Genomic DNA, 12,533 nt, shown 5'->3' on the forward strand with positions numbered 1-12,533 from the left:
ATTTATGCATTTTATATCACACAACATAATGGGAAAGCTGCTCGTACAGTAGCCTATATGACGTCACAAATCAAAAACTTAAAATTCTAATATCTTTGATGGATCTTTTTCTTTTGTTTTTCTGGGGTGAACTCCCTTTTTAAAGGATAGAGCAACGTCCGATGTCGCGCTGCTAAGTTGCTGCCGGGCTCATGATCTACAGGGTATGGGCAAAATAAATTTTCGGAGCATTTCTGTTACTATATTCTATTTTGAACAATAAAATATGTATTATTATCATCCATTATTAATATTAATTTCATTTCATCATCATCATCATTATCATACTACTATATAACCATCAGTACTTCAAGTCTGGAGCAGTTTTCTTCATGTTGATTTGTAATAAAATATTGCAATTATTGGAGCAATATTCTAAAACCAGAGGGCCAAAATTCTGCCTGTATTTCTAAAATGCAGTGCCTCAAATTATTTAAAACCAAGAAAATGATTTTAATGAATTTTCATGACAGTCTACCCTCTCTAGATTTCAAGATGGTGGCCATTTTGCAGCATATCTGTTGGACAGATTACTGGGGGCAATTTCAATATCCATAGATGCCAAACTTTAAAATAATACGTTACGTGATACTAGATAAAGTGATTTTTTTTTTCAATTATCTTTTTTCATGGCAGCCATCTTGGATTTCAAGATGGCTGACATTTTGCCTCTGACTCGGGATCAGATCGCTGAGGGCCAGCAATATTTGAAATAAGCACCCCACACTCCGTCGATTTGTCAAAGTGCAATAATGCAGATCATATAAAACTCAAATAAATAATTTAAAGCCTCTCAACAGAAAATGATTGTTCTGGATGGTTATTATTCAACCAAAGCCACTTCAAATGTGTAACTGCAGAAGAAGCTAGCTGGTTTGTGTATTTATGGTGCTTCATACTTACGTAACATCTATATCAGCAATTAAGGATGCCAAATTCCTTGCAACGGACAAAGATGTGGTTGTGTTGGATTTGTTTTCAGTGCCAATGCAATGGGTTTTACTCACCATTATAATGTTGAACATCATTCAAACTTGGTAACCATATTGGAATTCAAAATAGCATCTATTTACTATGTTCTTTTCATTGATCAAGGATGCAAAGATCAAGTTTTTTTCCAAATTTAAAGTGTTACAGGCCATACGTAAGACTTGAACAAATTATCTTTCATGGCGGCCATCTTGGATTTTAAGATGGCGGCCGTTTTGCTGCTGACTTGGAGGTCAAATTGCTGGGGGCCGGCAATATTTGACATCAGTGCCTCAAAATACCCCTATATGCCAAATTTCAGTGTCGCCTATCATGTAAAACTCAAGAAAATGACATTTAATGATTTTTCATGGCGGCCATCTTGGATTTCAAAATGGCGGCCATTTTGCCACCGACCAAATTGTCAAATTGCTGGGGGCCGGCAATATTTGAAATCAGTGCCTAAAAATACCCCTATATGCCAAATTTCAGTGTAACACGTCATGTAAAACTCGTGAAAATGACATTAAAGATTTCTCATGGCGGCCATCTTGGATTTCAAAATGGCGGCCGAACCGATGGTCAAATCACTTTGGGCCGGCAATATTTGAAATCAGCACCCCAAATTAAGCCTATATGCCAAATTTCAATACCGCAGTTCATATAAAACTCGAGAAAATGATTGCAATAATATATCATGGCGGCCATCTTGGATTCCAAGATGGCGGCCATTTAGCCGCCGGCCAAATGATCAAATTGCTGGGGGCCGGCAATATTTAAAATCAGTGCCTCAAAATACCCCTAAATGCCAAATTTCAGTGTCACATGCCATGTAAAACTCAAGAAAATGACATTTATTGATTTTTCATGGCGGCCATCTTGGATTTCAAAATGGCGGCCGACCCGATGGTCAAATCGCTTGGGGCCGGCAATTTTTGAAATCAGCGCCCAAAAATACCCCTGTGTGCCAAATTTCACACTTTCTGCCAGATTCGAGCATCTTTTTCACATATCTACTGGACTAATACTTATTTATCTGCATTACACGAATCATGTGAATTTGTGAACATCAGAAAATCGATGACATCATGCCATGAATATAAAGTTAAAGTGAATCCTGTGACATTAAGCATGAGCTATATCGAATGCAGATCGATATCAAAGGTTAATGTTCTGTCTTTGTGTTAATGAGGTTTGAACTGATATTATACTGAACGAGATAAATCTAATTTGTGATATTTGGATGAGGCAAAAGGAGGTCTTTGATCTCTTACAAGGTGAGAAGAAAACATCGTTTATCACGGGAAGGGAACAGATGAAGAAGTTGACATTTCAGGGGGGGGGGCTGTCAGAGGGGGCAGGGAGGATCTCGTGGGGTCCGTCCTCTTTCAATACGGAAAAAGAGTCTTGATCAGATCGGTTCAAAAGGAGAGACAAATGAAGAGCCATCGACAGGATGGATCAGTTAAATTGCATAATGAGCCAATGAAAAAATAAAGGGCCCAATGTGGCGAATGGAAAAAAAAGTCTCGCGCGAGCAACTTTTTTGTCAAAATTTCCCCCTTCTTTCCTTTTCCCCTCCGCCGCTTGGTGGTGGGGCAGGGAGGCAATGCCCCCCACCCCCCCCCCCCCCCATCTTTACGCCAGTGATGGAGTGTAAATCCTTATTATGTGCTGCCACTCATTATAATTCTCACGCTATGAATGCGAGCGAACGAGTCAATTTAATTGGCATTAAGTAAGACACACAAAAAATCGGTTAACACGGGGGTCGGGGGGGGGGGGTAAAGACAGTGGAACGCTCACGAAGGTAGGGGTGCGGTGGGATGATGGGCGGGTAGGGTGACTCCCTGTACCGGTGACACGACATATAATGCTCCTGCGACATTTGCTCCTGTCTTGATATCTCAGAAGGTATAGTTAGGATTGTAATAGAGTTTCTGGTTCAGAATAATGCAAAGATAATAATAAGTATAATAATATGCAACATTTATGGGTCGAGAGTGGCAAATGTAGATAAACGCCTTGCCAAAGGACGCTAGTGCTGCGGTGGGATTTGAACCCCGGACCTTGTGGTTCCAAGTCCGAAGATTTATACACTGAGCCACAACACCTCTACGATGATTGGGGTTTATTTAGTTCTGGAGGTTAGGTTGTATGTTTGGCTTAACGTGCTGCTTATTGTCGGAGCAAGCGTCATCTGTGTAAGCATTCATAGACCTAGATAATAGGACACCTAGAGAATCCATCGACACACGATGGATTCAAGAACATAGAAAGTCTATTGTCAAATGGCCTTTATTACAAAGAACAACCAACGAGTCTTTTTCGAAAATTGGTGAATCAAAACCGCAGTGTCGTCCTGGTGGGTGTTTCATAAAGCTGTTCGTAAGTTAAGAGCGACTTTAAGAACGATTGGTGAACCTTTCTTACGCGCTAAATAAGCACCAATGAGCGTATAATGGTGAACATCATTTATCACAAGAAAGGATCACCAGTCGTTCTTAAAGTCGCTCTTAACTTACTAACAGCTTTATGTAACGGTCCCTGGACTTTGGACAAACGACATTTGCAGTTTTTCGTCCGCTCCGAATCTGAGGATGAAACTGGTGTTCTGATTCGCCAATTTTCGACAAAAACCTCCCAACTGTCCTCTGTCATTTAACGGTATTTTCAATACATTTACTGTATTCTTGACTCTGCCGTGCGTTGTTGAAGCAAATACTCCCTATTGAAATATTTACCTTATCAAAGAGAAATTAAACAACGATGTTTACTATGTGAATCGCACGGTAGTTGTTTAAAAAGTTTAAACAATTTTTCAAAATCTGTGAGATTGTGAGATTCACATAGTGAACAGCGTTGATTGAATTATTTTTAACAGTGTATATAGGACCTATCAATGGGATTTCAGGTCAACAATATAAATCGCCCTCTACGTTTCGAAATAAACCCTTTTTTATTGCAAGAAAACCTTTTCTCCTCTTTTCACATACATTTATCACCTGTTCTTGTGCCCCCCTCCTTCTATCTATCTCTCTGTCTCTCTCTCTCTTTCTTCCCTAGTTTAACACTCGTCTATCTTCATTATTTTCATTTTTACCATTTCCATTAAATTTCAAACAGGATATGTTGATGAACCTGCAACTCTCACCCCCCCCCCCCCCCCCTGTGTAACAGAGAAATTGTTCACCTTTCAGTGTCATTGTTAAAAAAACAATCAAACAAAAGTTTTGCAAAACTTTTTTTTTTAGTCGGGTAACATTTTATTGCATTTGTGAAGGCTTCGCGAAACGGTGCTATAATTCTGGGGTGTAAAGCGTTGTTTTGGTAATTACTACAGTAGTTGCGTTAGTTCATTTTTATAAATAAATATGTCACAATGTTTAATACAAAGTTGCCTTCTCGATCTCCCGCTCTTATTTTGTAATCCATATGCCTTCGGAATTATCACGGGGCACACCATTGTTTAATCTGAAGGCTTGCAATTGTGCCTAGTATTAAAAATAAACTTTCCTGATATCCTGGGGAGCGTTTCATGAAAGTACTTTTCGGACGTTTTATCTGAGAAGTCCTATTTAATCCGACAGTTACCATAGTAACCGTGCTTCTCAGCCAATCACATACAAGGAAACTTGTCAGATCTGACAACCTGTCAACTTATTCTCCTCTATGCGAGCATAATGATGCACGGTCGATTGGTTGAGAATTGGCGCTTGTCTTTCTTAGTCTGTCCTCATCTGAATCGCGTTTTAGAGACGAGTTTTTTGTTTTGTTAAAGCTTTCATTTTCACGAGACAATGCCCGAGACATCAATATTGGACAGGTCAATGGAAGTCTGTATAAGGCTTGCAGGAGTGATGAACTGATTTCATATGCGTAAGTTTTGTTCATTGATCTTAGATATAACTCTTATTCCGTTGGCAACTCTAGTACTGCCTGTCAGTGCTGTATCCCTAGATTAACCAGTTCAGAATTATAATTATAATTGATTCAGTCGATATTTGAATTGACATGTTACTGTCCGTCTTTCTTTCAGAGTTGTTACAACGACCATTCACTGCAGAGTGTGTAGGTGATAGAAAATTGAGTCGGTGCATGCAGGGATAAGTGTACCCCCTATCTCATGTCGTACATGGCTCGGTTTTGCTTGACCTGCAAACAAAATCAGAATAGTGAGTAATAATTTCGATTATTTAAAATGTATAGGTTCCACACTCTGAAATGTATAGCATTATTGTGGGGATGGGTAATTTTTCAATAAAAAATGTTCTTGACAAACCAACACTGTCGAACAGTCTCTGAGATAGCCATATGCATTATGTATTTGAATGTAAAGAATTTGAGAATAGCTTACCATTTTGAAAGTATTTTTAGCTTCTTATTCCCTTCATCATGGTGGGGGTTTAAATGATGGATTAACAAAACTCCCTATGTCAAAGATACAGTTTAGGCTGAATTCATCCGGATATGGTCATTATCGCCATAGATAAAACCATTGGTTTTTATCTACTTCAGAAGAATGACGTAGCTCTGTAGCTGATGTCTTGCTCACGTTTCTTTCTTTCTTTTTTGCTCCTACAAACCAAAAGAGTAATAAGAAGGATTGTTCGTGTTGTTGATGCAATGATTCAACTTTGATTACAATCCAATATATTGCACAATTGAACTACCATACGGCCAACGACAAATTATAGACATCGAACTCAGCTGTAATATTGTTCAATGAATCGGGATGCTTACCTGTCCGGTAGTTATTCGAGAGCAAGAATGAAGTTGATCGTGTTGGCAGGTAAGACGAAAATGGCACCAGGTTTTAAACCAAGGTCCTCATTATACAAGGCCAATGTTTTTAGACCGTGTATAGCATCCCACAAGCGAATTGTCCCTCTCCAAGTGCTCTGGGAAAAATCTTAAAGACATAATCAAAATGGAAAAGTAAGATAAGCATAAGTTCAAGATTTTTATATTCCATTTTCTAAAAATTCCTTTTACCATAGGCAAACTTAGGCTGAAAGGGGGGGGGGGGGGGTTAATTTAATAATGTTTCTGATACTGGTATGCAAAGCCTGATAAATTCCATTAGCATTGGCTCGTACAATTTCCTCTCATAGATTTAATATTTGTCAACATACAAGTAGGTGTTTTTATTGTTATCATAAAAAGAAATAACATCAGGAGCATGTATACCAAAGACTTAAACGTCCACCGACTCTATGATCAATTACATTTATTTTGTTTTCCTGTATGGAGTTACGAACCTTTGAAATAGGTTCGTCTGGTTCTCAGATGACCATTCTAACCACAGTAGTTATTGGTGCCCTCCTCATAATCCCCCTTCTATCTCTCTCCTCCTCCTCATCCTCTTCCGTCATCTTCCTTCTCCTCATTTCTGCTCCACTAACTGAATACTCCTCCTTTCTCCCCTCCAACTTCATATGCGCTCCTTCCTCCCCCTTCTCCATCTGCCTCCTGCTTCTCTTCCTCTACGCATCCCCCTTCTCCTCCTTCTTCTCCCTCTTCTTCTCCCTCTTCTCTAAGGGGACGCCTGTGAGCATGCAGTTGATGACTTCCCAGAGATCAGGGTGACCTAACAGAAAAAAAGCCAAACTTAAAATAACGACATATAAAGTATGATAATGACATCGTTTAGACTTTACACCATGGAAATATTCATCAGCTCTGAGATTTTCTTTTCTTCTGATAAGAAGCCAGCATAATATTATAAAAAACAATAAAATATTGTAAGGGGCAGCCACACCCTGCGAATTTTCAGGTATAGGGGGAAAAGGAAGAAACAAAACGAAAAGGAAAATAACAAGAAATAGAAGTACAGAAGAGAAAGATTCCGGTCGTGCTACTTTATACCTCTTTATTTCATTAAAAATGACACAATTTTGGTGTCATCTTCCCCCACCTATTAAAATACCACGGCGCCGTCCCCCATTACCTATAGAGTACCTACAACCTATGACAGATTATGCATTGTTTATTTATGTTATTAGTTTCTGATTGTATTAATTACAATATTACACACATTATGGCAAATATTTATTGAGAGGTTTTAATCATTTTAGAATAAATTTACTGAAAATAATGTATAATAATCTAAACACATCAAAGCTTAGACGTGGGATGTGTTCTGTTCACAATCGTTGACCAACCTGATGAAGTATTATCTTCCGTTTCTTCATCATCGATCACGGTGCGTCCATCACCGATGCCCATCTCATTCTTTTGTTCTCCCTTTACGATGCCCTGTACGATCTGGAGTCCTGTTTGGTAGATGTTGCCACATGCATTCCAAATGTCATCCAGGATATTAAATTGGAAGTCGTGATACTTATCTGGATGTGCGATTAAAAAACGAAGAAAATAAATTAAATCAATAACGACTGGATCTTACTGTATAGATACAATGTTAGAAAATGTATCCTTAAAATAAAAGAAGTTCCTGCAGCAGAGTCTCGAGAACACCTGTAATCTTACCAGATTGCGTAATCTGTAATCAGGAAATTGGTATTTGGTGTACGGAACCTTACAAATTTCCTTTAATAAAACACCCTTTCCCCTTTTAAAACAGACCTGTTCTGTTAAATTGCAGAAAAATTCCTGTTTTATGAATTTATAGAATGATTCTGTTATTGCTTTCTGCAAAATCTACTTTTTTCCGTAAAATCACGGGTTTTTTAACAGTGTATATTTCAGTGAATTAATATTTCAACACTATTTTGATTAAAAAGATAACCTTTATACAAATACTTTTATAATAAGTATCATTGTTATTTTTATTTTTTAATGTGGACAAGTGCTGTCCTTCAAATGATTTCAGAATATTTTAATTTCTCTACTTTTGAATTCATCTTTCTACTTATCCTCTTTCTTCTTCTTTTTTCTATTTCTTTTTTTCTTCTTCTTCTTCTTCTTCTTCTTCTCCTCCTTCTTCTCCTTCTCCTTGCCCTTCTCCTTATCCTCCTCCATTTCATCATACTTCTCCTGTCCTTTTCCATTATCCAATTCTCCCCCCCCCCCCTTTTGGTCCTATCTTTCAATCATTCAGATAGACAAACCTAAGAGAATACGATCTCCGATCTCTCCAGGGACACCAACACCTTTCTCCTTGTCGACGTCCTTATCATCCTCACTTGTGACGTCATGTCCCTCTGATGTGCTCGAGGGATAGATGGTGTCTTCATCTAATTGAAAAAAAATGACAAAACTAACTTAATTTTGAAACTTTTCCTCAGAGTGACAAGTTATGTTTATAATGAAACCTGTGGTTTTCAATAATTTCACACTTAAAATTGTAAAAAATATAGAAATTATCAAGAAAAAAAAACACATTAACATTTCAACACATACATGTAGAGAGAAGAAAAAACGAAGAAGCAGGAGAGATAGAAAAAGAAGCGATGTAGGCAGCTGAGAAAGAGAAAATGCAAAAAGAAACACAGAGACGTAGGGCGAATATACGAGAGAGAAGAGTAGCTCACCTGACCAATCAGCGTCCTTGGTATTTGTAATCTGGTCAGGGACACACCCATTGACCATCACCGACTCTGAGCTGGTCATATTTCCACTGGACCTATCGTCCGTTTCCTCGTCAAGGTTCTCGAACTCCTTATGAACGTTGACGATGTCTTGTTAAAGTTAAGAAATATTTAAAATGATACTTCACAACTACATGTTTGATAAAGAAATGTTATAATTGTCATCTCTTCTGAATAAAGTACCCAAAGAAGGTAGACATCTCTAGTATCATCGAATTCATCATCGCATCATTATCAATGTAACTCTTCGTTTGATCAATTTTATCAAAAAAATGTTAATTTCTTTGATTTTAATCATTTGCGTCTGGACATGGAATCAATAAAATAAACTTGTAACTTGTGATTCATCATCCCCCCCCCCCCTCCCTCCGTCCGTCCCTCCCGCAGTACCCCTTTAAATTACCCCTCTTCCATTCTTTGGATCTCACCAAGGAGATAAAATGTACCTCATAATTTCGCCCTTACCGGCGCTCTTGTCCTCATCCAATTGTATAAAACCCTTTCTTAATTTTACCCATTAATCTTGCTCCTCACTTATAATATGACAGATATAGCTACTGAAATTTCGACCATGTTGTCTTTTTTCTTTATACTTACACATATCTTTTGAATACTCAAATGCGGATATTGAGGTCTTGTCATCATCGATGTTAGATTCAACATCAGCCTCGCGATGCTCATCACTGTATTCGACGTCAGATAAAACCGATACGTCATCGTCGTCCTTATCGTTGATGAATCGATCTTTTTGAGAGGAAACAAAAGAAATTCAAATTAAAAAAAAATAATATTAATAACAACCATGACTACATCGAAATACCCCTTTTTTAACATATTGTATACTATTGCTCTTCTTATGATTTACCTCTATGTTTCATCAACATCTTTGCTAGTGTTTTCTTCTTCCTCATCCTCTTTCTGCTCTTCTTCGTCTTTCTTTTTCTTTCTTATTTTTCTTCTTCTTCTTCCCCTCCTCCTTCTTCTACTTCTTCTTCTTCTTCCTTTGTCTTCTTTTCTTTTCCCCTCCTTTTTTCATCTTCTATCTTCTTATCTGTCTTCCTCCTCTTCTTGTTCTGCTGCTTTTCCTCAGCTTAATCTTATTCGTCTTTTTTTCTATTAGGCCTGCTTTAATCATTAACTTCTTTTTATTTCTCGGTTTTCTTCCTCTGTCTCTTTTTCTGTTATTCACATGTAATACTCCAAATCCGATTATCTATATTTTATTTGACACTCCAATTGAAATCACCAAACGAATAGCCTATCCAACTTACGGTAGGACAAGAAGTCTTGTGCAGAGACCCTCACGTCCCTCGGATAGGACGTAGAGGGCGGCTCATCCTCAGTTCTGATGCTCATTTCGCATGTTTCGGGTACCAAGGTCTGGCGGCTGTCTCGGCTATTAAAGAATAGCTGGAGCAGACCAAGACTGTCGGAGCACCGTTGATTCGATGGTAGTGACTGAGTGGATGGATGTGACAGAGTGGATGGAGGTAACTGATGACTGATCAAAGTTGATGCGGAAGCTGCCATCAGTGTCGCCATCACTGCAGATATCTTCCTCCAAAATCTGCAATTCCTTCGAAGTTGAATTTGGTAATAACATTTTGTTTAACTTTGTTATAAATTCCTTATCACTTTTTAGGGTAGCGAAAAACAAAGCCATGAAAGCAATCCTTGGTTGAAAGTAACTGTTTCTAAATCAATGCTGGAATAATTTTTCTCATAATCATTTCCTCATAAAGTGGTATTGAAGAGCATTTCATTCTCTTGAAGAATATTTGACATACATTATTATCATTTTCATGCACCCTCATCATTCTGTTCTAAATAAACAAAGCTTACCATCTTGTTCTTAGAGAAGAATGATCTAATTCCTGTCAAACAACAGGTCTCGTTCTTCTCTAAATCATCTTTGTTTTCTCCCTTGAAAGACAAAGATCGGGGTCTGGATTTTGCACAACCCATCTTGAAATTTTATTTTAAAAATCAGAAAGAATTTGAGAAAAATTACTCAATAACTCTATGTAAGCAAGCTGAAATAGATAAATGATAATAATGATGAAAGTACGGGCGTGGCCGTGGTTACCTGAACCACACGCATGCGCATTGTGGGTTTAGATTCGCGCGTTTGCCAATGACGTCAACAATACGTATGCGCACGCATCAGAAAGTTTGGAAAGTTTTGCCATGACCTTTTGCATAATGCTCATGCCTTTTATTTTCTTCATTCTCGAGATTATGTTTAGTAGGACATATGCGTAGCATGCCTAAACACTTTTATCCCGGGGTGGGTGGGGGGGGGGGGGTCACCTCCATTGACGAGTGGATACCATGTTTAGGGGTGCATTTTCAGAACATGGAAAATGCTTGTTTAGGGCGCTTTTCGAAACCCCATGGTCACGCAAGACTTTTATGTATCCATGGATTAGCCTACGACTCCCTCTCCGACTCCCCCTACTTCCTATAAGACTACGAGCTCAAGACATTGGTAAATACATATCCCAATTCTACCCTCTCTTCTTTTACTGTATTTTATCTTCTATAAAACTTCTCTCCTTCTTTTTCTTCATATCTCTATAGCTTTGATCAGTATAAAAATAATGGAGGGGGCAAAAATGGCGCATGCAGACATTTTTATATAGTTGCAAGCGGGCGGAGAGAGCAATTTTGTTTCCATAACAATACAAAAATCTCAATCTGGAATAGATTTTTACATAAATCCAGAGCAAGATATAAACCCTTTTAGTTTCCTTTTGTTCAATTTCTCCCTCTTTTTTTTTTTTTTTGGAGGGGGGGGTGGGTCCATCCCCCTATCTGTGCGCAAGCATCTCCTGTCAATTTATCCCTCTTTGTTTTTTGCCACTCATTCGTGTGCATAACCATTCTTATCTCTCTTATCACCATTTTCTCTCCTTTCTCACATTCTTTCCAGTCTTTATTTTCCCCTTTTTACTTGTCTCTCTCTATCCTCTCCTATTTTCTCCCCCATTCTCTTTTGCTGTGTTGACATCATCCCCCTTCTCTCTCCCTCTCCATTCATTTCTCTTCTCCTCCCAATCTCAGTGTATTTACACCCTCTATTTCCTGTACATTGTCCTTTCCACATGTTATCTTCTCATTGTGATACAATCCTCTTTATATTGCTTACCTATATTTTTTCCATCCTTTTCTCCTGTCTTGACAACACCCCCCTCATTTATCTCTCTCTCTCTCTCCTCTATCTTTCCATCATCTCCATCCCCCTCACCCTATCTGGTTATCATGACGTCACCACCCCTTTCATTCTACCTTTCTGTCTCTATCTCTGTCTCTCTCTCATCTTAATATGGCATCAACCTGGTACACTTGTATTCTAAAGGGGGGGGGGGTATCAAACGTTTCCAACGCTTGCCTTTAAAATATTCAAAACGTATGTATATGCTTGTGGTCTCCTGGACAAGTAAATATGTTGAACACATGTTTAAACTGAAACATTTTATAATTAAATTTCTTTCCTGACACAAGGGCACTTTTGTGGAACAGTTTTATGCTGAAGAGGCTTCTCTGGGATAAATAAAGCAGAATAAATGAATAACAAATGAACATCCATACAAACAAATAAATACCCAATTGAATAAATGAATAATAAATGAATTAATAAATAAAATAGACAAATAAATGAATAAATAAATATCATCCTTTTATCATCTTCTTTCTCTTTTTTTTCTATTGTTCCATCTTCTACTACTCTATAAATCAAACCTAAAACAAGATATAAACAGCTCAAATTATTTCATAGACATTTCTTTAATTTTCATATAATGCACATTGCTTAAGTTCAAAATCAGTTCATAAATGTTTACAACACACATTATTGCAATAAACATTCAACATGAAAAATTCACTTACTACACAATGTGCATATAGTATAATAATTTCATTTGTAATACAAAATACAATTATGATGAATTGAGATAACTTTCTGCTTTTTGTGCA

The 12,533-nt window shown here is 37.8% G+C and overlaps 1 protein-coding gene across 1 annotated transcript; it reads right to left on the reverse strand.

The window, feature by feature from the left end:
* Positions 1-4,198: 4,198 nt before the first annotated feature.
* On the reverse strand, positions 4,199-10,839 carry LOC135155920 (uncharacterized). Its single transcript, XM_064106416.1, has 8 exons — positions 9,830-10,839; positions 9,156-9,302; positions 8,502-8,648; positions 8,079-8,204; positions 7,173-7,355; positions 6,270-6,598; positions 5,752-5,920; positions 4,199-5,163 (listed from the first exon to the last, which is right to left on the reverse strand). The coding sequence occupies exons 1-6, from the start codon at positions 10,098-10,100 to the stop codon at positions 6,495-6,497; spliced, it is 978 nt and encodes a 325-aa protein (XP_063962486.1). The 5' UTR covers positions 10,101-10,839; the 3' UTR covers positions 4,199-5,163; positions 5,752-5,920; positions 6,270-6,494.
* Between the last annotated feature and the right edge of the window lie 1,694 nt (positions 10,840-12,533).

Source organism: Lytechinus pictus, chromosome 11 (assembly GCF_037042905.1).
Source record: "Lytechinus pictus isolate F3 Inbred chromosome 11, Lp3.0, whole genome shotgun sequence".
NCBI classification, from domain to species: Eukaryota; Metazoa; Echinodermata; class Echinoidea; order Temnopleuroida; family Toxopneustidae; genus Lytechinus; species Lytechinus pictus.